The sequence below is a fragment of the Oncorhynchus clarkii genome, chromosome 32, assembly GCF_045791955.1.
Source record: "Oncorhynchus clarkii lewisi isolate Uvic-CL-2024 chromosome 32, UVic_Ocla_1.0, whole genome shotgun sequence".
In the NCBI taxonomy this organism is placed as follows: domain Eukaryota; kingdom Metazoa; phylum Chordata; class Actinopteri; order Salmoniformes; family Salmonidae; genus Oncorhynchus; species Oncorhynchus clarkii.
In genome coordinates this window covers 33,453,624-33,478,570 of record NC_092178.1, presented here as the reverse complement: position 1 = coordinate 33,478,570, position 24,947 = coordinate 33,453,624, and the positions used below count along the sequence as shown (strand labels likewise).

Below are 24,947 nucleotides of genomic sequence, written 5' to 3'. Positions count from 1 at the left end.
TCTCCATTATTGTTAATCCATGATGGGAATGTGCAAGTGGGAATGTGCAAGGTGGAGAATCAGGGTAGCGCCTGGAAGTCAATAAAAGTAGCCGTTTTTTGTTGTGCTGAAGGTTGGTCTAGTGGTAATTCTGCTGCCACCTTCAGACAACTTATGCATTGATCCATCTCTAACTTTAATCCCTCTCAATTCTCTCCCTTTCTGAAGATCTCTGTACTTTGGGGGGGAAATAGAAGAAGCCTTTTTACATGAGCTCTAAGGACGTTGGATGGGCACTGGACAGCACAGCCAGAAATCACAATAACATCTCAAAAGATAGACGCTCAACTTGCTGAGTTGGTGTGGGAGATTTGAGCCGCAACCCTTTTGAAATGTTCTCGTGTTTTGTCAGCGCTTTGATTTCATAACACGCTGCTTGGGGTATTGTCCACCTGTCCAACTTTCTTAGATCTCTATGCATGCATTTTTTACGATGTAATGTACTCTTGTCACTCAACATTTACCCTGAATCCCCACATCAACCTCTAGTTCTTCCTCTATCCCCTCAGTTCCAGCAGCCCACTGAGCAGTACCCCCCGCTTCGATTTGGCACCGTCCCCAACGGGAGCACGGAGGAGAACATCCGCAGCAACTACGCCAACATGCACAACTTCATGATCCGCAACAACCAGAAGGGCGTGGAGGAGGCCATCGACAACCTCAAGACTGGGTCAGTTTGTTTGTTTGTGAAGATGACATCCCTTTCATTTCATTGCATTCAACCAGGGCCATGTTCATTAGGCACCAAATGGAAAGAAAACAGACTGAAACAGGGAGGGACTACCTAGACTTGTCCAATAAGAAACGCACATTTTTGTTTTCCGTTGCATTTATTTTTCCCGTTATGTGCCCAAATGAACACAACCCAGCATAGCAACCGCTTAGCAACAATTATCTCCCCGGGACGTCCTATCGTACTGTACTGTATGTGTGTTTGTCTCTCTGCTGGTGTCTGTAGTGCAAAATATGGATTCTGCTTACGTTAGACAAAACATACATAAACTTATGTTGGAAGCATGAGGGTATTTATAACAAATTGTGTGCCTCATGCAGAGGAAAGACAATCACTTCCCCTAGACGACTTGACCACTAGCAGCCTATTCCTCACCCGGACCTGACGTACCGTGTTATTAAACCTCACATGATGCATTCTCACTTATCATCTCACTCTCATCCCCTCTTCTCTCTCCTCTCTCTCTCTCCCTCCCTCCCCTTCAGCAAACTAGATGCCTTCATCTATGACGCGGCTGTGCTAAACTACATGGCGCGGAAGGATGAGGGCTGTAAGGTGATGACCATTGGCTCGGGCAAGGTGTTCGCCACCACGGGTTACGGCATCGCCCTGCATAAGAACACCCGCTGGAAACGCCCGGTGGACTTGGCCCTACTGCAGCTGGTGGGAGACGGTGAGGAGAGAAAGAGGAGTGGGGGAGAGATGGACGAGGGAGAGAGGGATTGGGGACAGGCAAGAGAAGTTGATAAATGTGCTGGCTTGTTAGTAGCGGGCTGGCAGCATCAATCTATGTCTCTGCTTTTGGTGGTGGATTGAAGTGAGAGAAAAAAAAACACTTTCCTGCAGTACTTACTACTTAATTCAGTTGAATGCTGTACGTATATTCACGGTTTTACAGTTTGTCCTACATACTGTACATTTTACAGTAGACCTACTGGTAATTGCCAAAATAAAGGAAACACCAGCATAAAGTGTCTTAATAGGGCGTTGGGCCACCAACAGCTTCAATGCACCTTGATCATACAATCTACAAGTGTCTGGAACTCTATTGAAGGGATGAGACGCCATTCTTCCATGAGAAATTCCATCATTTGCTGTCTTGTTGATGGTGGTGGAAAACTCTGTCTCAGGCTCTGCTCCAGAATCTCCCATAAGTGTTCAATTGGGTCGAGTTCTGGTCTGAGACGGCCACGGCATATGGTTTACATGGTTTTCATGCTCAAGAAACCATTCAGTGACCACTCGTGCCCTGCGGATGGGTGCATTGTCATCCTATGGGGGCATAGCCATGGTAGCCAAAATAATGGCCTGCCCAGCATTTTTTATGCGCGACCCTAAGCATGATGGGATTTGAATTGCTTAATTGACTCAGGAACCACACATGTGTGGAAGCACCCACTTTCAATATACTTTGCATCCCTCATTTACTCAAGTGTTTCCGTTATTTTGGCAGTTACTTGCATGTCTAGTGTCTAGTTAACTTACAGTGCATGAGGACTGTAGGCCTAATCTGGGTCTGTGCAACCACCCCAGAATGTTTCACTAATCATCACGTTATACGAGGTCTTAAAGATTTCCATGCATGTATTCTCCAGTGCTGTATCATATTTTGTATTGTTCATGTTACAATTGGTGTTCCTATTATGGGACTTTTTCTTTCTAATAGATCTTTTTTTCTGTCACTCAATTGCTCTGGTTCTGTGATTTAAAAGGCGCGGTTGCTCCTTCGCTAATGCAAGAGGATGTTGCAGCTCCGTCTCAGTTCAGCCGTCTTTGTAAAGATCTCAAAGCGGGGTTATGACGCCCTGAGTTCAGGCTGCTGTCGTGATTTAGGATTGAATGTGAAAAGAGAGCGGGGGACGGTGGTGCTTATTGAAATATGATGAATGAGATTAGGAGTCTGCCACAGTTTATGATCATGCAAATTAGAATCCATTGTTGAAAACACAATTGGCAGTTAAGTATAGTGATTTTCGTGAACCAACATTTGCACTTCACTTTTTCCCCCTCTACTAGCACTGACTTTGCTGATAGCTACTTTATTGAGGAGGAATGTACTTACTATGACTGAGATATGTGGTTGTCTCACCCAGCTATTTTAAGACGGTTTCTTCTAACTGTAAATCACCCTGCATAAGAGTGTCTGATAAATGGCTCAAATGTAAATGTCAAAATGTAATCAGACAGATCACTAACTCTCTGACTGTGAATTCTTAGCTACACATTCTTGGAAGAATATTTTTGTTTGGTAGAATCCTTTTTATTGAGTTTTATTGGAGTGGATTATGACATTCTAGTCAACATGGTTAATTCCTGTTTTTCTAATCCATGTACCTTGGGCTTTACAATTGGGTGTCCCACAAAGGGAAATTAACCTAAGGTTAATATAGTTGAATGTTTCAGTGTTATAATGAACAGGGATTTTAAAACTTCCTTTAAGTAGCTCATTTTGCAATGCAGAGGGCTTTAGCTCACAGATGTGGCTGTCATTTCAATGCACGTTATCTGCTCTCCGCTGAGTACAAGCTCTGGCTTTTCCTTCATTATTCCTTGACAGTGTAACAGTTGTTTTTGATAAGGTACTAATGATTAGTGTGCGGAGTCCTATCAGTGTCCGCTTCCTTTCATCTTGAAGCACTGTCGGGGTCACTCTTAGCATGGGACATTCTGTATCCTGGCCATTTCTGACCTCCATCAAAGCTGTTCAGCTTCTATCTCTCCTCCTCTCTGTCTCTCTCTCTGTCTCTCTCTCTCTCTCTCTCTCTGTCTCTCTCTCTCTCCCTCTGCCTCTCTCTCACCCTCTCTCCCTCTCTCCCTCATTCTCGCCTCGCCCCCCGCCATGCAACATATCTCCCAGCTCCACCCTTTCAGGTATAAAACACTGCTTGTGTTTTCTCAACAGACGAGATCGACATGCTTGAGCGCCTGTGGCTCTCTGGGATCTGTCACAACGACAAGATTGAGGTGATGAGCTCCAAGTTGGACATCGACAACATGGCGGGCGTCTTCTACATGCTGCTGGTGGCCATGGGGCTCAGTCTGCTGGTGTTCTCCTGGGAGCACCTGGTGTACTGGAAGATCAGGCAATGCCTGGGCCACTCAGGGGGCATGGACTTCCTACTGGTCCTCAGCAGGGTGAGTCACTGACTGGTGTTGGTGGTGGTGATACTGATGCCCCCTGGTGGTGGTGGTGGTGATGGTAGTGGTGGTTGTGATACCCCTGCTGGTGGTAGTGGTGGTAGTGGTGGTGGTGGTGATACCCCTGCTGGTGGTAGTGGTGGTAATGGTGGTAGTGGTGGTGGTCATACCCCTGCTGGTGGTAGTGGTGGTAGTAGTGATGGTGGTACTCCTGCTGGTGGTAGTGGTGGTAATGGTGGTGATGGTGATATCCCTGCTGGGGGTAGTGGTGGTAGTGGTGATGGTAGTAGGGGTGGTGATACTACTGCTGGGGGTAGTGGTGGTAGTGGTGATGGTAGTGGTGGTGGTGATACTCCTGCTGGTGGTAGTGGTGGTAGTGGTGGTGGTGATACCCCTGTTGGTGGTAGTGGTGGTTGTGGTGGTGGTGATACCCCTGCTGGGGGTAGTGGTGGTGGTAGTGGTGGTGGTGGTGGTGGTGAGACCCCTGCTAGGAGTAGTGATTGTAGTGGTGGTGGTGATACCCCTGCTGGTGGTAGTGGTGGTAGTGGTGGTGGTGATACCCCTGTTGGTGGTAGTGGTGGTGGTAGTGATACCCCCGGTGGTGGTAGTGATACCCCTGCTGGTGGTGGTAGTGGTGGTGGTGATACCCCTGCTGGTGGTAGTGGTGGTAGTGGTGGTGGTGATACCCCTGTTGGTGGTAGTGGTGGTGGTAGTGATACCCCTGCTGGTGGTGGTAGTGGTGGTGGTGATACCCCTGTTGATGGTAGTGGTGGTGGTAGTGATACCCCCGGTGGTGGTAGTGATACCCCTGCTGGTGGTGGTAGTGGTGGTGGTGATACCCCTGCTGGTGGTAGTGGTGGTAGTGGTGGTGGTGATACCCCTGTTGGTGGTAGTGGTGGTGGTAGTGATACCCCCGGTGGTGGTAGTGATACCCCTGCTGGTGGTGGTAGTGGTGGTGGTGATACCCCTGCTGGTGGTAGTGGTGGTAGTGGTGGTGGTGATACCCCTGTTGGTGGTAGTGGTGGTGGTAGTGATACCCCCGGTGGTGGTAGTGATACCCCTGCTGGTGGTGGTAGTGGTGGTGGTGATACCCCTGCTGGTGGTAGTGGTGGTAGTGGTGGTGGTGATACCCCTGTTGGTGGTAGTGGTGGTGGTAGTGATACCCCCGGTGGTGGTAGTGATACCCCTGCTGGTGGTGGTAGTGGTGGTGGTGATACCCCTGCTGGTGGTAGTGGTGGTAGTGGTGGTGGTGATACCCCTGTTGGTGGTAGTGGTGGTGGTAGTGATACCCCCGGTGGTGGTAGTGATACCCCTGCTGGTGGTGGTAGTGGTGGTGGTGATACCCCTGCTGGTGGTAGTGGTGGTGGTAGTGGTGGTAGTGATTAGATTAGTGCGATGACTCTCGTTTTCCATTAAGACGTATTGGTATTGAATGAATCACCTTCAAGTAAAGGTGATAAAGCTGTTATGATTTACATGGCCCCGCCATTCAACGCACTTAATCGATAATTGTTGCCTATCAGTCTTTTAAAGCAGTAAATTATTTAGTATTAGACCTGTCACAAGTTCTTCTTCCACCCTCATTAGTATTTTGTGGTTAGTTTCCACCTCCCAGAGTACAGAGTAGAGATATTGCCTAGAGCAGCATCCGCCATATTCATGGCACGTCACATTTTATGCTGGAGGGGAGAGAAAGGACAGATTATTCAATCAATCAATCAAATGTATTTATAAAGCTGTTTCTACATCAGCAGATATCACAAAGTGCTTATTCTTTTTTTAAAGAGTCAGTTGTGACTTAGTGTTTGAGCAGTGCAGTGGGAGCTCCAGAGTACATAGCACACTAGGTGGTAGTTTAAAAAGATAAATTGAACTGAAGCTTGAGTGCACCATAAATGCAGACACTGAGGTAAGTGTATTCAGTCTTCTATAGGGACACATTTCTGCTACATTTCTCCCACAACATATGTACATATGGAACCTAGTTTTAACTCACATGTTTTTAAGCGACTTTCATAAGTATCAATATTCTCATCAAGGGATACTGGGTGGTGTAGTTTGCTAGATGTATCCTAATGAGCTTTCCCTTCCCTCTCTACCCAGGGTATGTACAGTTGCTGCAAGTTTAAAGATGAAACCATCTCTGGAGGCCTAAAAAACACACTTCCCCTATATCATAGTGTTCCCACAATGCCGCCTCCACCCCAGTCCCACATCTCAGCGGCTGTAACCTGTAACACTACTCTTGCTATGGTGCAGCAGCAGCAGATGCATCAGCAACAACCGCAAGCATACAGCATGCTTCCCGCTGCATCTCCTCCAACTACTGGGCACTCTGCAATGGCCATTGGGCCATCAAACAGTCCCCTTACGGAGGGTCCTATGCCATGCTCCACTTTTCTGCCTCGTCATGACCGCAGATTGGCTGTGGTAGACCGCTGGAACCGTCCCAAGCCCAGCACGGACAAGCCTATTGGTGGCAGCGGTGGGATCCCAGACATGGCACAGTTTCAACAGGGCTTGCCCCCTCACTGGGCAGGGGGAGCCGGTGGAGGGGACGGGGGCCTGGATGAATACAAGCGATATTATGGCCCGATCGATCCAGAGGGCTTAGGGGCAAATGCTGACCCACAAACAGGTGGCTCTCAAACCCCCAAAATGAACCAGAGGGGAACAAAGTCCTCAGGAATGCCACGGCTACCTTCTAAAGGACCGCCCCCTTGGCACTTCATGTCTAAGCCCCCTCTAGCTCTCCCCTCATCCCCACATCGGCCTCTATTTTGGAGAAGAGGCAGCCTCCCTAAAAGAAAGGGCTCCGGGGGGCCTCTGTATGAGAACATCCTCCCCCTGGGGAGAAGAGGGGGAGGGCGGTACGGTGCAAGGGATGGAGGTGGCAGGCGAAGCCATCGCCCTCCCCCACTCCTTTTGCCTGTCCCTGTCTCGTCCCCTGCCCACACTACACCTACCACTCCCTCTCACTCCGCCCTCTACACCTCGAGCTCCTGCTCCTCCACCTCATCCAGTTCATCCTCGTCCTCATCCTCCGTCTCCCTCTCCCGCTCCAACTCACCCTCATCCTCCAACACCTCATACACATCGTCCCAGAGTTTTAAGTACAGGGCCGGCAGTAGAGATGTCGAGGACATCTACGACTCTGATGAGCTGACAGAGGAGTCTAGCCTCCTGCTAGTACGGAGAAAGGGCAAATCCCGACGCATGTCCTCTCGCTCACTGCCTTGCAGTCCGCCCCCTCCGCCTGTGCCACCCCGCAAGCCTCGTCTACAGTATGAGAGAGAGAGGGCAGGGAGCCAGCTAGCCCAGCTGCAGGAGTGGTGGGCCTCCTGGGGCGAGAGAGAAAGATGTAGAGGAACAGGAACCAGGGCCGAGGGGAAGGAGGAGAAACGGCATCACAAAGAGAGCGAAAGGGAGAGAAAGAGGAGGAAGAAAGGCCGGAAGAAAAAAAAGAGAGAGGAGAAGGAGAGAGAGCGGGAGCGCAAGCGGCGTAAAGTGAAGAAGAAGAGGAAGAGAGAGGAGAAGGTGAAGAGAAGAGACCGGGGCAAGCGGTCAGAGCACGAGGAGGGAGGTGGTGAGCAGAGAGGGCAGCTCAAAGCGATAATGCAAGAGGCCTACTCCTCCTACCCGGCTCCGAGGCGTGACTCCATGCGGAAAAAGAGTGAAGGTTCTATCAGAAGTTACGGATGGGATATTCCAAGGGATGAAGAGAGGAGAGAGAGAGAGGATAAGGAAAGAGATGATGGAGACGACACTAGAGGCAAGGAAAGGCACAGAAGTCCTCACTCTCGCCACAGGCATGCAGATAGGCCTTCCAGTTCCAGCAAGCAGTGCCAGAGCTCCAGTAAACCCTCAACCGCTGTCAAGTTCTGGGGAGCGGGAAACCCATCGTCAGAGACTCCTTCATCTGCATTTCTACCACTGATCCCTCTCTCGTCCAGGCGCAGGAGTAAGGGTTCAGATAGAGAGGCCCTGGGGAAAGAAGGGGAGAAGCGCCCCCTGTTGGGAAGGAACGAAAGAGTGGAGGTTCACACCAAAGAAAGTCTGTCGTTTCATGAGTGGGATTCCGAAGATGAGGATGACGATTCCAAGGAGCAAAGGAGAAAAGTGGAGCAAGAGACGAGACACGAAAGAAGAAGAAGGACCGCATCAGAGTCCGAAAGGGAACGCGATAAGGTGGTGGGCATCTATTCCGACGATGACGGCTCCTCGGGAGAATTCGGAAAGTTTGAAAGGTACTGGGATGGTCATGAGGGTAGGGCGGTTGGGGGCATAGGAGGGGGAGGTTGGTTTTTCGGCACTTATCCCGCCAGAGAAAAAGCTGGCAGCATAAACAGTAGGGATGACTCGTTACTGAGGCATGGGGAGGGATGGGGGGGAGCAGGGATAGCAGGGGAAGGTGGCTGCGATTCAGGTGGAGCCTGGGGTTCAAGGAGGATAGGTGGTACACAGTGGCCTCCACCTCCATTGACACCACCAGCTCCTCAAAGATACTGGTCCGTGGACAAGCTTCCCGTGAAGGAGGAGAAGAAAGGGAAAAGGAAGGACAAAGGGCGCGGTAATGTGGCTTGCAACTGCCAATCGGCCCTCGAGCATCAACACGCTCACTCTAAGTGGGCCAAGGTGAGCTCTCGTAGCCAGGAGGAGCTATTTCTACACTGTCAACGTTTCGGGAGCAGCGCCAATTCCAAACGGCATTCCTCCAAACCCGACCGGACCCAGAATCAACCCATATCGGGAAGCCAGTCCAACCTCAGCATCCAGCGAACACAGCGGACGGACCGCATTCGGCAGTCCTCTACATCGCAAGCCCTCATACCCTCCCTCCCTCCACCAACACTCCCAGCCCTTCCTGCCCCTCCTTCTGCATCCCATCCCATCCACGTCCCTCTTCCCACCTCGTCCTCTTCGGTCTCATCTCCCTCTGTAGTATCCTCCACCCCAGGCGCCCCCCAGCCGTCTTCTATGGCTTCTGCTAGTGCCAAACTCCTGTACCAGAGACTGCGCTCAGTGCCCCAGCCCCAAAGGTTACAGTCACCTCACCTGCCCCTCAAGGCCAAGAGCCTCTGCTCACGGAGGGGGTCCGCACACTTCTCCAGTGTGGAGAGCGAGGTGTGAGGCGAATCATAGACACCTACCTGGGTAGGAACCGCTGACCTATTCAGAAACGTTGGGTCATGACTGTGTGGCAACAGCAGTCCTGTAACTCAGCCCCCTACAACTCTTGCACAACCCCCATTGTCCAGTGAGAGGGAGTGCACAGCAATGTCATGTTTACTGGGGCTCTCTTCATTCCGGTCAGAGTATCTGAAAGACTACATGTGTTGTTGGTTCAATGAAATTGGTGTCCAAAGTGGGATCTCAGAAATGGGTTCGTCCTCTTGACACGCCGTGTCTTTGGGTCTTGAAGTGAAGTGGTTATTATTGTGAAATTATATTTGCTCTTGAGGGCTCAGGTACTCATTCATAGACCTCCCTACTGAGGGTTCCAATGCAGAAACATTTTATTTACATCCCTTAACATTAACCCCTAACTTTCCTTTAACTTTCACAGAACTGTGAAGTCTGGGGTCATGTATGTTCTATATTTCACTTTTAGGGAGAATAGAATAGCAGCTAGCCCTCTCTGTTTTCCCCATTCACCCTCTCAAACTCATATTTGATATTCTGTGTGTCTGTGTTTTACTGTGTTTGTATTCTTGACAACAGGGTAAGTCGACTGTGACTGACCTTATACTGTGCCAAACTTCAGCGGAGCTTACATACAATGCTGTTTCATTTATACCACAGGTACTCTCCCATTCATGTCCCTCTTGAGCAATACATTACCTGCACACCAACAGTTCATGCATTTTATATTTTAAAAAGGTTAGTTTACTATGTGTTATTATAATATGAGACAAATGTATTAATTATGACAAAATGTAAGCACTGTGCTGTACTATACTGGGTACACGCAAAACGTTTTTCAACTACCTAACGTCATTGGCAGCCTTTCCCCCCATAAGACAGAATGTAGCCTTGACCTAGTCTGCTGCAACGATGAAGACACTTTAAGATTGTAGCATTTTGGGGGGGGGGGGGGGGGGCACTATGTGGAAAACCATTGGGTAAATGCTAGATTGAATTGTCGGACATGTGGCCGCACAGATGGTCAGAATGCATTCTCTGTGTCCCAGTAATGATGTCAACATGATTAGGTGCCTAAAAGATGCTACCAGAGATGCGTTTGTAAATCTGTAATCAAGAGCTAGCTTATTTATAGCAATTTGACTGCAAAGCTGATACCTGCATAGTAAGGCGTACTTTCAAATCAGCCCGTTATCCACCCACCTTTAGCATTAGCATAAGCAACAGGAAGTTGAGTAGCGGAGAGTGAATACTGCTACGACTTTTTGCGCATGTTGTCAGTCACCCACAAGGCTAGTTCCATCTTCTCCATATAGTCTGTTCGGTTCATTCGTCTGTCTGCGACTGCATCTGAGCCATACTTCAGCTGAAGAAAAAAAAAGTGAACACAAAATTGTGTCGTGTAAAGTTTTGTCTGCATTTCTTTGAATATCTAGATGTATATCACATATATATTTGTGGAGTTGGGTAGCATTAGATCAATTATTGTTCAGCATCTTGATATGAGGATATTGTTTGTCATTCCAGTGCCATTAGATAAGATGTGAAGGAAAAATGCACCCACAACTGGGAGTGCTCGCTGTTGCTAATAGTATAGTTTTTCATTCTTACAACCTGGCTAACCCAAGAGCTATAAGAACACAATGGAAGCAGTGCTTTGCTTGTTACAATCAACAGCTTACAAGAATCCAATGACGAGGCTAACCGTGGGCGAAATGTTACCTGCCAAGGTATTTGTACCACAAATGAACCGAAATATCTGCCCCTTATGTCTATTTGTTGTGTTGATGAGTGTCTGCAATTGTAAACTGTTATTTTTATCGGTGAATATTTATTTCATCTCAATAATAGCATATCTATATATAATAATATATTTCAAAGGTAAGATATTATACGTTAAGTTTGTCTACTAAATTGATAGTATTATCTTGGAAGCTGTATTTTTGTCTGTCCTCAAAACCCAGTGAAATCAGAGACCAGTACTTAACTATGTTCTTACTGACCAACAGCCACGATTAGTTAACAATGATATTTGCGATGTGACTGAGGTGTGTGTCTGACGACCGTGTCACTGTAGTAGTGTGAGTATGGGCCTTGGCTGTAACACGTTATGAATAACTATTGAATTCTAAGGTATTTTACCAGGGCATAGCCTGTCCAACAACATGACCGTCTGGTGAGATACTGGGGCCTGGATTCCAACTGGACCAATGTGTTGAGGTGTACAGTGACTTCTTTACACACAATATAGCCTAGCGGGCATCAAATGGCTTTTTTTTGCATCATGCAGCAGTATACTATCCATCGTGAGCCATACCAGGACTGTGGTGTGTGCTTTCACTCTGCAAAGATGCATCTGTCGTGCTGAACTCAACAAAAACACTGTGTTCCTCCATATTAATCCCCACTGTAGCGCCCGGTCCAGCGCTGTCTCTTAGCGGTCTTTACGGTCCAGCGCTGTCTCTATCCGCTAACCCGGCGCGGTCTTTACGCCACACTGTGTCCAGACAGACTTGCACTGCTTCACTGTGTGAGAATCAATGTGCCATACTGGAGCAGAACACAGTGGTCATGTTGGGCTGCCGCACCACTGGAAAGACGATACTGTGCTGTACTGCAAGCAGAACAGAATAAAACATAATTTTCATATTAAAACCTGTTCCGTCCGTTTAGATTTGTCTTTGTGTCGGCGTCAGAGGAGCGGATGCGGGTGGGATGATTGGGAAAGCAGGGAGAGAGAAAGTTATCTGTTCACATATCTCCACGAGGACATGTTGTTGAGGAACACAGCCTGTCCTGAGAAAAGTACAATGTTTTACCACAGCAAGTGACACCGTAATGGAGGTATTAAAGATAGGTGTTCTCATTCACACACAGAGGCACCACATGAAAATGGTTCGCGTCCAGTTCAATTCTTTTACAAGTCATTTGTCATATGCACAGGAACACGTACGCGTGGTGTTCACATTACAATGAAATTCTTACTTGCAGGTTCACCTCTCAACGATGCAACAACAATAAGAATAGAATTGTGGTAAATTGAAACGAAGGTCCAAAGTGTTGACTGAAATATGTTTTTTTTTACTATGTACCAGCTCTGGACGATGCACACTCATACACACATACCGACTTATATGGAAGCTCATTAATGCCATAACACATTTAATTGAGATGGAGCTGCTCAACAGATCTTGGAGCACTTACAGTACAGTGCATTGTTATGAGATGGCTGGGGCCACTATTAAACACCTTAATGGAGGTTGGTTGACAGCCATTTTGTGCCAGAGTGCCAGCTGCCTCTGATTGGGAACCATACCAGGCTTAAACATAGAAACACAACACCTATACATCCAACATAGAATACCCACCCACATCACATCTACGGTCAGGGTGTGACAATATTTAAGAAGTTGGAGCTCTTCTCTGTCTGCGTTAACAAGGACAACACACAGGTCTTTCCATCATTGTATTTTTTTTTGTGTGCAAATGAATACCAGCTTACGGGCAATATCAAATGTGATATAGTGAAGCACCTGAGTGAGCTGGGTGCGTAATTACACAGGTACTTTCCCAAAACGGACGACACAAACAACTGGATTCGTTATCCCTTTCATGCCCTGCCTCCAGTCCACTTACCGATATCTGAACAAGGGAGCCTCATCCAAATTGCAACAAGCGGTTCTGTGAAAATGTTATTTAATCAGAAGCCACTGCCAGATTTTTGGATAGAGCTGCACTCAGAGTATCCTGCCTTGGCAAATCACACTGTTAAGACACTGATGCCACTTACCTATGTGAGAGTGGATTCTCGGCCCTCATTAGCATGAAAACTAAATACAGGCACAGACTGTATGTGGAAAATGATTTAAGACTGAGACTTTCTCCAATACAACCCAACATTGCAGAGTTATGTGCATCCTTTCCAGCACACCCTTCTCATTAAACCGTGGTGAGTTATTTACATGAACAAATAAGGTTTTATATGTAAGATGGCTAAATAAAGAGCAAAATGATTGATTATTATTATATTATTATTTGTGCCCTGGTCCTATAAGAGCTCTTTGTCACTTCCCAAGATCCGGGTTGTAACAAAAACTCACACTCATTCTTATGTTTAATAAATGTATCGTATGTGTGTCGCAGGCTTACAATGATAGCAAAAAACAACATTTGAGAGTGCACTGACCCTGGTGCTAGAGGGGGTACACAGCTGGAGGTCGAATGTTTGAAGGGGTACGGGACTATAAAAAGTTTGGGAACCACTGGTCTATAACATATTGTAAGAGCAGGATTGGGATTTTGTTTCATATGGGGTACTAATATAAAATACATTTAAAACATTACATTATTTCCTCAGAATATTGAATATATTTATATTTAATTTGATTTGATAGTTTGATGGTTTGGTGCTCCAGTCCATATGTAGGATCTACTGTAATTCACATTTTGCCTTATAAGTAAAGTAATGTTTTCTCCCTTGATGTGGATGTAGCCTATATTTATTCAATGTCTATCGTCCTCACTTTCTGATGCAATAATCTGACAGACTTGTTATTCAGGCAGCAGTCTTTGAATAAGAGCCATAATGCAAGGCAGACGTAATAATCTACCGTGAAGAGGTGCAACAACGGCAACTCAAGACGAGAGCACGTCTCAGTAAGTGCTATTGTTGTACTTTTCACCATAATCGCCCCTTAAAATTCTTAGTATCGTTGTTGCACTTCAACTACAGTGTACTCTGAGTGTACAAAACATTAAGAACATCTGCTTTTTCCATCCATGACATAGACCGACCAGGTGAATCCAGGTTAAAGCTCTGATCTTTTCTTGATGTCACTTGTTAAATCCACTTCAATCAGTATAGATGAATGGGAGGAGACAGGGTATAGAATATTTTTAAAAAGCCTTGAGACAATTGAGACATGGATTGTGTATGTGTGCCACTCCAGAGGGTGACTGGGCATGACAGAAGATTTTAGTGCCTTGGAACAGGGTATGGTAGTAGGTGCCAGGTGCACCGCTTTGTGTAAAGAACTGCAACGCTGCTGGGTTTTCCATGCTCAGCAGTTTCCTGTGTGTGTCAAGAATTGTCCACCACCCAAAGGAAATCAAGACAACTTGACACAACTGCGCGAAGTATTGGAGTCAATATGGGCCAGCATCCCTGTGGAACTCTTTCTTACGAGTTCATGCCCCAATTAATTGAGGCTGTTCTGAAGGCAAAGGCTGGTGCGACTCAATATTAGGAGGGTGTTCCTAATGTTTGCTATACTCCATGTACAATTGTCCATTATTGCAATACAAAAGTTATATCGCCACTTAAAATGTATGATAAGTACTTCTAATAATGTCAATTTGACTAATTTCGAAGGAGTCCACACTGAATGAATTTGTTGTGTAACATGTATGTAACATGCGCTATGCACGTTACTGTGTTCTTTTCTATGTATAGACGACAGAACACATACACTACATGGCCAAAAGTATGTGGACACCTGCTCGTCGAGTATCTAACTTCACAATCATGGGCATTAATATGGAAGCATGTCCCCCTTTGCTGCTATAACAGCCTCCACTCTTCTGGGAAGGCTTTCCGCTAGATGTTGGAACATTGCTGCAGGGACTTGCTTCATTCAGCCACAAGAGCACAAGAGCAGGTCGGGCACTGATGTTGGGGCGATTAGGCCTGGCTTGCAGTCGGCGTTCCAATTCATCCCAAAGGTGTTTGATGGGGTTGAGGTCAGAGCTCTGTGCAGGCCAGACAAGTTCTGTATGGATTTCTGTATGGACCTCGCTTTGTGCACGAGGGCATTGTTATGCTGAAACAGGAAAGGGCCTTCCCCAAACTGTTGCAACAAAGTAAGAAGCGTAGAATTGTCTAGAGCAGTGGTTTCCAAAAATGTTATAGTCCCGTACCCCTTCAAACATTCGACCTCCAGCTGTGTACCCCCTCTAGCACAAGGGTCAGCGCACTCTCAAATGTTGTTTTTTGCTATCATTGTAAGCCTGCGACACACACACTATATGATACATTTATTAAACATAAGAATGAGTGTGAGTTTTTGTCACAACCCGGCTCGTGGGAAGTGACAAAGAGCTCTTATAGGACCAGGGCACAAATAATAATATTTTGCTCTTTATTTAGCCATCTTACATATAAAACCTTATTTGTTCATCAACAATTGTGAATACCTCACCGCAGGTTAATGAGAAGGGTGTGCTTGAAAGGATGCACATAACTCTGCAATGTTGGGTTGTATTGGAGAGAGTCTCAGTCTTAAATCATTTTCCACATACAGTCTGTTCCTGTATTTAGTTTTCATGCTTGTGAGGGCCGAGAATCCACTCTCACATAGTTACGTGGTTGCAAAGGGCATCAGTGTCTTAACAGTCTTAACAGTGTCTTAACAGTTATTTTGCACACAAAAAATCATACAATGATGGAAAGACCTGTGTGTTGTCCTTGTTAATGCAGACAGAGAAGAGCTCCAACTTCTTAATCATAACCTCAATTTTGTCCCGCACATTGAATATAGTTGCGGAGAGTCCCTGTAACCCTAGATTCAGATCATTCAGGCGAGAAAAAACACCCAGATAGGCCAGTCTTGTGAGAAACTCGTCATCTTGCAAGTGGTCAGACAAGTGAAAATTATGGTCAGTAAAGAAAACTTTAAGCTCCTCTCTCAGTTAAAAGAACGTGTCAATACTTTGATAACCAGTGCACTTCTGTATGTTGTAAAAGCGTTACATGGTCGCTGCCCATATCATTGCATAATGCAGAAAATACACGAGAGTTCAGGGGCCTTGCTTTAACAAAGTTAACCACTTTCACTGTAGTGTCCAAAACGTCTTTCAAGCTATTAGGCATTCCCTTGGCAGCAAGAGCCTCTCGGCGGATGCTGCAGTGTATCCAAGTGGCGTCGGGAGCAACTGCTTGCACGCGCGTTACCACTCAACTATGTCTTGATGAAGGCATTGTCTGTATCGTTTTTTTGGCCTTTTCCCCCAGCATTGTCCCAGCCATATCTGCGGCAGCATGAAGAATGAAGTCCTCCACAATAGTATGGGGCTTGTCTGTACTAGCCACTCGGTAGCTCACCATATAAAGTGCTTTTAGACCCTTCTTATTAATGGTATCTGTTGCTTTTATACATGTCTTACATCTTTATCGTCTTTATTCTCACTCAAAATACTCCCGTTGCTTATTTTTCAAAATGTGGTCTAAAGTACTTAAGTAAAAAATCTTGAAAGTAATACTTAAGTCGTTTTTTCGGGGTATCTGTACTTTACTTTACTATTCACTACATTCCTAAAGAAAAGTATGTACTTTTTACTCCATACATTTTCCCTGACACCCAAAAGTACTAGTTTTGAATGCTTAGCAGGACAGGAGAATGGTCTAATTCACACACCTGCCTCTGATCTGGCAGACTCACTAAACACATGCTTAATTTGTAAAGGATGTCTGTGTGTTGGAGCATGCCTCTGGCTTTCTGTAAATTAAAAAAATCAAGAAAATGGTGCTGCCTGGTTTGCTATATATAAGGAATTTGGTAAGATTGATACTTTACCTTTAACTTTTGATACTTAAGTATATTTTAGCAATTACATTTACTTTTGATACTTAAGTATATTTTAAAGCAAATACTTTTAGACTTTTACTCAAGTAGTATTTTACTGGGTGACTTTCACTTTTACTTGAGTCATTTTCTATTAAGGTATCTATACTTTTACTCAAGTATGACAATTGGGTACTTTTTCCACCACTGCTCGGAATTGAGTGTTGCAACCGAGGACAGGCGATTTGAATGCGCTACACGCTTCAGCACTCGGCGGTCCCATAATGTGAGCTTGTGCGGCCGAGCTATTGTTGCTCCTAGACGTTTCCACTTCACAATAGCAGCACATACAGTTGACCGGGGAAGCTCTAGCAGGGCAGATTATTATGAATATTTTATGTTAAGGGGTAGATCAGCTTTAATATTGCAAATATATGTCATTTTCTGCATCATTTCCAATCCCCCATATATATTTTTTGTAAATAAATATATATATATATATATATATAAACATACATACACATACATACCTACATCCATTACCGTTCAAAAGTTTGGGGTCACTTAGATATTTCCTTGTTTTTGAAAGATCAGCACATTTTTTGTCCATTAAAATAACATAAAATTGATCAGAAATACAGTGTAGACATTGTTAATGTTGTAAATGACTATTGTAGCTGGAAACGGCTGATTTTTTATGGAATATCTACATAGGCGTACACCAGTCTCAACGTCAACAGTGAAAAGGCGACACCAGAATGCTGGCCTTTCAGCCAGAGTTGCAAAGAAAAAAAACATATCTCAGACTGGCCAATAAAAAGAAAAGATGGGCAAAAGAACACAGACACTGGACAGAGGAACTCTGCCTAGAAGGTCACCATCCCGGAGTCGCCTCTTCACTGTTGACGTTGAGACTGGACAGAGGAACTCTGCCTAGAAGGCCAGCATCCCGGAGTCGCCTCTTCACTGTTGACGTTGAGACTGGTGTTTTGAGGGTACTATTTAATGAAGCTGCCAGTTGAGGACTTGTGAGGCGTCTGTTTCTCAAACTAGACACTCTAATGTACTTGTCCTCTTGCTCAGTTGTGCACCGGGGCATCCCACTCCTCTTTCTATTCTGGTTAGAGCCAGTTTGCACTGTTCTGTGAAGGGAGTAGTACACAGTGTTGTATGAGATCTTCAGTATCTTGGCAATTTCTCGCATGGAAAAGCCTTCATTTCTCAGAACAAGAATAGACTGACGAGTTTGAGAAGAAAGTTCTTTGTTTCTGGCTATTTTGAGCCTGTAATCGAACTCACAAATGCTGATGCTCCAGATACTCAACTAGTCTAAAGAAGGCCAGTTTTATTGCTTCTTTAATCAGAACAACAGTTTTCAGCTGGGCTAGCATCATTTCAAAATGGTTTTCTAATGATTTAGCCTTTTAAAACGATAAACTTGGATTAGCTAACACAGGAGTGATGGTTGCGGATAATTGGCCTCTGTACGCCTATGTAGATATTCCATAAAAAATCTGACGTTTCCAGCTCTATTTACAACATTAACAATATCTACACTGTATTTCTGATCAATTTGATGTTATTTGAATGGACTAAAAAATTGCTTTTCTTTCAAAAACAAAGACATTTCTAAGTGACCCAAACTTTTGAACGGTAGTGTATATATCAATGTACACACAGTACCAATCAAAAGGTTGGACACACCTACTAATTCCACGGTTTTTCTTTATTTAGACTTTTTTCTACATTGTAGACTAATAGTGAAGACATCAACACTATGAAATAACACATATGGAATCATGTAGTAAGCCAAAAATATTCTTTACATTTGAAATTCTTCAAAGTAGCCACCCTTTGCCCTGATGAAAGCTTTGCACACTCTTGGCATTCTCTCAACCAGCTTCATGAGGTAGTCACTTGGAATGCAATTCAATTGACAGGTGTACCTTGTTAAAAGTTAATTTGTGGAATTTCTTTCCTTCTTAATGCATTTGAGCCAATCATTTGTGTGGTGACAAGGTAGGGGTGGTATACAGAAGATAGCTCTATTTGTTCAGAGACCAAGTTGATTTTATGGCAAGAACAGCTCAAATAAGCAAAGAGAAACGAAAGTCCATCATTACTTTAAGACATGAAGGTCCATCAATGCGGAACATTTCAAGAACTTTAAAGGTTTCTTTAAACTTTAAACCATCAAGCACTATAATGAAACTGGCTCTCATGAGGACCGCCACAGGAAAGGAAGACCCAGAGTTACCTCTGCTGCAGATGATAAGTTCATTAGAATTACCTGCCTCAGAAATTGCAGCCCAAAATGCATGCTTCACAGAGAACAAGTAACAGACACATATAAAACATCAACTGTCCAGAGGAGACTGCGTGAATCAGGCCTCTTTTGGTTGAATTGCTGCAAAAAAAACACGACTAAATGACCCCAATAAGAAGAAGAGATTTACATGGGCCAAGAAACACGAGTAATGGACATTATACTGCTGGAAATCTGTCCTTTGGTATGATGAGTCCAAATTTAACATTTTTGGTTCCAACCGCCGTGTCTTTGTGAGACGCAGAGTAGGTGAACAGGTCATCTCTACTTGTGGACTACCCACCGTGATGCATGGAGGAGGAGGTGTGATGGTGTGGGGGTGCTTTGCTGGTGACACTGTCTATGATTTATTTATAATTATAAGCACACTTAACCAGCATGGCTACCACAGAGTTCTGTAGCAATACACCATCCCATCTGGTTTGTGCTTAGTGGGACTATCATTTGTTTTTTAACAAGACAATGACCCAACACACCTACAGGCTAACAAAGGGCTATTTGACCAAGAAGAAGAGTGATGGAGTGCTGCATCAGATGACTTGACCTCCACAATCACCCAACTTCAACCCAATTGAGATGGTTTGGGATGAGTTGGACCGCAGAGTGAAGGAAAAGCAGCCAACTCCTTCAAGACTGTTGGAAAAGCATTCCAGGTGAAGCTGGTTGAGAGAATACCAAGCTGTCATCAAGGCAAAGGGTGGCTACTTTGAAGAACATAAAAAATAAAATAGATTTCAATTTGTTTAACACTTTTTTGCTTACTACATGATTCCATATGTGTTATTTCATAGTTCTGATGTCTTCATCTATTATTCTACAATGTTGAAAATAGTAAAAAAAATAAAGAAAAAGCCTTGAATGAATAGGTGTGTCCAAACTTTTGACTGGTACTGTACATATCTTTTAAAAATATATTTCCTTTATTATTTTCCGCTAACCCTACCACCCCTCCCCTAATTGGAGTATACTTAAACAATATGGTCCGAGGAGGTATGGTATATGGCCAATATACCATGGCTAAGGGCTGTTCTTCGGCACAGCGCAGCGCGGAGTGCCTGGACACAGCCCTTAGCCGTGGTATATTGGCCATATATCACAAACCCTCGAGGTGCCTTATTGCTATTATAAACTGGTTACCAACGTAATTAGAGCAGTAAAAATAAATGTTTTGTCATACCCGTGGTATACGGTCTGATATACCACAGCTGTCAACCAATCAGCATTCAGAGCTCGAACCACCCAGTTAATAATGATGAACAACAACACTTAGGCTTTTATTTCCAGCTTATACACACTATATACCTCTTACGGACACAATCTATTTTACAATAGTTATATTTTGTTTGTTTTTAGTCCTGCCCTTCCTCTACCCTCAGCCTCTCCCATCTATTTCTGATCCAGTTTGATTTCTGTTTGCCATATATTTTTAACTGTGCTATTTCACCAAGGTTCTGAAGCTATATACATTTTACAGACACAGTATATTTTACATTTGTTATCTTGTTGTTATTAGTCCCACTCTTCAGCTCCATTAAACCCCTTTCATCTATCTCTTAACATCATCCATATTGGATTTCTACTTGCCATATATTTTTCAACTGTGCTGTGATGCTCCACAAAAGTAATGAACCTTTCTATTCTCATGGTTTCTACAGATTCTACAGATTTTTTTTTGCTAAAAGTATTATTATATTATTGATTGATTGACTATGACTTTTCAGATCACCCAGTAGTGCTATCTGCAAAGTTAGCTCCAGGTAAATATTGAAATCCTTCATCCATTCCTGGACCTGCGAACAAAAACAAGCTACATATGACAGTACCAAAATAAATGATCTCATGACTCTGTCTCTTCGCAAACAAAATCTGGGATGCTGGGATGGTTGTATCCCCCATATATATATATATTATATTGGATGCAATAATTTTGTAGAATAATCTAAATAGAAAGTAAGTATAAGTATAAGTATAGAAGTTTTGAGTACGGTGTCGTTTTGCGTATCAGTTCATAAACCATGTGACATGGAATCGGTACATTGAAAATCTCTTCCCAACTATTTTGCAATCTATACGGCACAGCTGTTCATTTTTGTTGGTCCTTAAATGAAACTAGTATTTTTTTTTGCAGTAATGCTGTAATTAGTTGGTTGTAATTTTGGGTAGAATAGACATTTCCATATATTTTTATTAGCTGCATGTGTGACATAACTATTTATGATATAATTTGCAAAGAGCATACCTTTTTTTCCTATCGAAAAAATGTTTTTTTGATCAATTAGTATATTTGAGTTTAACCAATATTTGTTGTATTATTTGTTCTGTTTTTTCCAGGTGGATTAAACTGAAATTGCAACCAACTTTCTAAGGCTTGTTTAAAAAATAAAGATATTTTGGAGATGATTTTGTTTTCAAATAACCAAAAGTGAGGGGTTGTAATCTGAATAAAGGGGAAAAGGCCATTCTTGAAACGTTGAGTGAGACATTTTTACTAATTTGCTAGAGAACCCTTTCGGATTTAAGTATAACTTTTGTATGACTGACGCCTTTAGTGAGAGGTCTAATGCTTTAATAATATTTAATCATGTCTGCCCTCAGAATTCATATTCATTATATGAATAGACCCTTTTAATTTTGTCTGGCTTGCCATTCGAAATAAAATGGAATATATCGGAATATATCGGAGTGTGGTGTCAGGGAAATAACCTCACACTCAACGTCAACAAAACTAAGGAGATGATTGTGGACTTCAGGAAACAGCAGAGGGAACACCCCCCTATCCACATCGATGGAACAGTAGTGGAGAGGGTAGCAAGTTTTAAGTTCCTCGGCATACACATCACAGACAAACTGAATTGGTCCACTCACACAGACAGCATCGTGAAGAAGGCGCAGCAGCGCCTCTTCAACCTCAGGAGGCTGAAGAAATTCGGCTTGTCACCAAAAGCACTCACAAACTTCTACAGATGCACAATCGAGAGCATCCTGGCGGGCTGTATCACCGCCTGGTATGGCAACTGCACCGCCCTCAACCGTAAGGCTCTCCAGAGGGTAGTGAGGTCTGCACAACGCATCACCGGGGGCAAACTACCTGCCCTCCAGGACACCTACACCACCCGATGTCACAGGAAGGCCATAAAGATCATCAAGGACATCAACCACCCGAGCCACTGCCTGTTCACCCCGCTATCATCCAGAAGGCGAGGTCAGTACAGGTGCATCAAAGCTGGGACCGAGAGACTGAAAAACAGCTTCTATCTCAAGGCCATCAGACTGTTAAACAGCCACCACTAACACTGAGTGGCTGCTGCCAACACACTGACACTGACTCAACTCCAGCCACTTTAATAATGGGAATTGATGGGAAATGATGTAAATATATCACTAGCCACTTTAAACAATGCTACCTTATATAATGTTACTTACCCTACATTATTCATCTCATATGCATACGTATATACTGTACTCTATATCATCGACTGTATCCTTATGTAATACATGTATCACTAGCCACTTTAACTATGCCACTTTGTTTACATACTCATCTCATTTGCACATACTGTACTCGATACCATCTACTGTATCTTGCCTATGCTGCTCTGTACCATCACTCATTCATATATCCTTATGTACATATTCTTTATCCCCTTACACTGTGTACAAGACAGTAGTTTTGGAATTGTTAGTTAGATTACTTGTTATTACTGCATTGTCGGAACTAGAAGCACAAGCATTTCGCTACACTCGCATTAACATCTGCTAACCATGTGTATGTGACAAATACAATTTGATTTGATTTGATTTGATTTGATTTTATATTTTTTTCTCAGGGCAGAAATTTGAATAAGTGACTTGTTGGAAAGGTGGCATCCTGTCACGACTTCCGCCGAAGTTTGTCCCTCTCCTTGTTCGGGCGGCGTTCGGCGGTCGACGTCACTGGCCTTCTAGCCACCACCGATCCACTTTTTATTTTCCATTTGTTCTGTCTTTGTCTTTTACACCTGGCTTCACTCAACCAATTACTTGTTTATTATTTAACCCTCTGTTCCCCATGTTTTGTTTGTGAGTGATTGTTCTTTGTACATTGGTCCGTTTTTGTGGTCTCGCTATGTTGCTTTGTATTTTTGTAATTTTGAGTAAAGTACGTTGATTACTCATATCTGCTGTCCTGCACCTGACTCTCTACACCAGCTACACACAGGACCATTACACATCCTATGAAGGCGCCACATTGAAAACCACTGAGCTCTTCAGTAAGGCCATTCTACTGCCAATGTCTGTCAATGGAGATTGCATGGTTGTGTGCTTGATTTTATACACCTGTCAACAACGTGTGTTACTGAAATAGTCAAGTCCACATACTTTTGTGGTATATATTGGCTGAACAGCCTGTTCTCTCTTGTTCGTACTAGACAAACTAGAGCAGAAACCAGGCCAAAGTAAACCCTGAACAGTGCACAGGAGTTAGGAGACAGGAAAAGACAGACACACACACACACACAAAAAAAAAAGAGTAATGAAGAGTTTAAAAAGAGAGGAAGGAAGAGGGGGACTTTGTGACAGATAGAGAAAAGGGCTTAGAGACATGGGGGAGAGAAGGGGGGTGGAGAGGTGTAGAGCGTGTGAAGGGCAAGAAGCTGACAGAGAGCTAGAGAGATAGACATGGGGAGAGATACAGATCCAAGGAGACAGGTCTATGGATTCTTTCAACCTCATTGGTTTTTCTTCATTACATTTTAAAGACCTCTCACCCCAAAACCCATTCAAGCAAAGATCTGAACTGAACTGAACATTCGGCAACACTGTTGTTGATGATTTGACAGCATCCATTTGGCATCAACTCACTCTGGTAAGTAAATTAACACACTGTCAATAGTAATACAGTATTCATATTCTCCCCACAAACATCCTCTAATAAATCTTGCACTTTGCATACTACATGAGAACAACTATAGGACAAGTTTGAAAGAGGTCTAATAATTTACAGGCTATTCGCCTGAGGTTTATTTTCTAAATATTGGCCATTATGAGGAGCTGAAGAGCTTGTTAATGAGTCTGCCATGGAAAACAGGCATTGATATGCAATTAGTTTGTGTTCCTGCCCGGGAGACCACTACTGCATCACAGCTCCCTGCCTCTGTGAGTGACGCTGAAGAAATTTGGCGTGGCCCCTAAGACCCTCACAAACTTCTACAAAGGCACCATTAAGAGCATCCTGTCAGGCTGTAGCACCTCCTGGTACGGCAATTGCACTATCCAGAACCGCAGCCCTCTCCAGAGGGTGGTGCGGTCAGCCCAATGCATCATCGGGGACACACTGCATGCCCTCCAGGACATCTACAGCACCCGGTTTCATAGGAAGGCCAAGAAGACTCCAGCCACCCGAGACATGGCTGTTCACCCCGCTACCATCTAGGCGGAGACAGTAAAGGTGCATCAAAACAGGGACCGGGAGGCTGATAAACAGCTTTTATCTCCAGGCCATCAGACTGTTAAACAGTCATCACTACCCGGCCTCCACCCAGTACCCTGCTTTGTCACTGTTACGAGCCGGCTACCACCCTGCACCCTAGAGACTGCTGCCCTATGTACATAGAGTAATTAAAAACTAGTCACTTTAATCATGTTTACATACCGTTTTACCCACGTTATATGTATACTGTATTCTAATCATGGCTCATCCTTTATAACTACTGATGTACACACCTTTTCTATTCATATCTATTCATATACAAGGTAGGGGTGGCATATAGAAGACAGCCCTATTTGGTAAAAGACCAAGTCCATATTATGGCAAAAACAGCTCAAATAAGCAAAGAGAAACGACAGTCCATCATTATTTTAAGACATGAAGGTCAGACAATGCAGAACATTTCAAGAACTTTGAAAGTTTCTTCAAGTAAAGTTGCAAAAACCTTCAAGCGCTATGATGAAACTGGCTCTCATGAGGACCGCCACAGGAAAGGAAGACCCATAGTTACCTCTGCTGCAGAGGATAAGTTCATTAGAGTTA

At 44.2% G+C, this 24,947-nt stretch overlaps 1 protein-coding gene across 1 annotated transcript in view; it reads left to right on the top strand.

Moving 5' to 3' along the window:
- LOC139391958 (glutamate receptor ionotropic, NMDA 2D-like) overlaps positions 1-24,350 on the top strand; it is a 53,893-nt gene extending 29,543 nt beyond the window's left edge. Inside the window, exons 11-15 of the mRNA XM_071139564.1 lie at positions 549-709; positions 1,258-1,445; positions 3,675-3,907; positions 6,014-9,034; positions 24,111-24,350. Coding sequence (XP_070995665.1) covers positions 549-709; positions 1,258-1,445; positions 3,675-3,907; positions 6,014-9,034; positions 24,111-24,350 — 3,843 coding nt within the window. The remainder of the gene's footprint in view (positions 1-548; positions 710-1,257; positions 1,446-3,674; positions 3,908-6,013; positions 9,035-24,110) is intronic.
- The last annotated feature ends 597 nt before the right edge of the window (positions 24,351-24,947 follow it).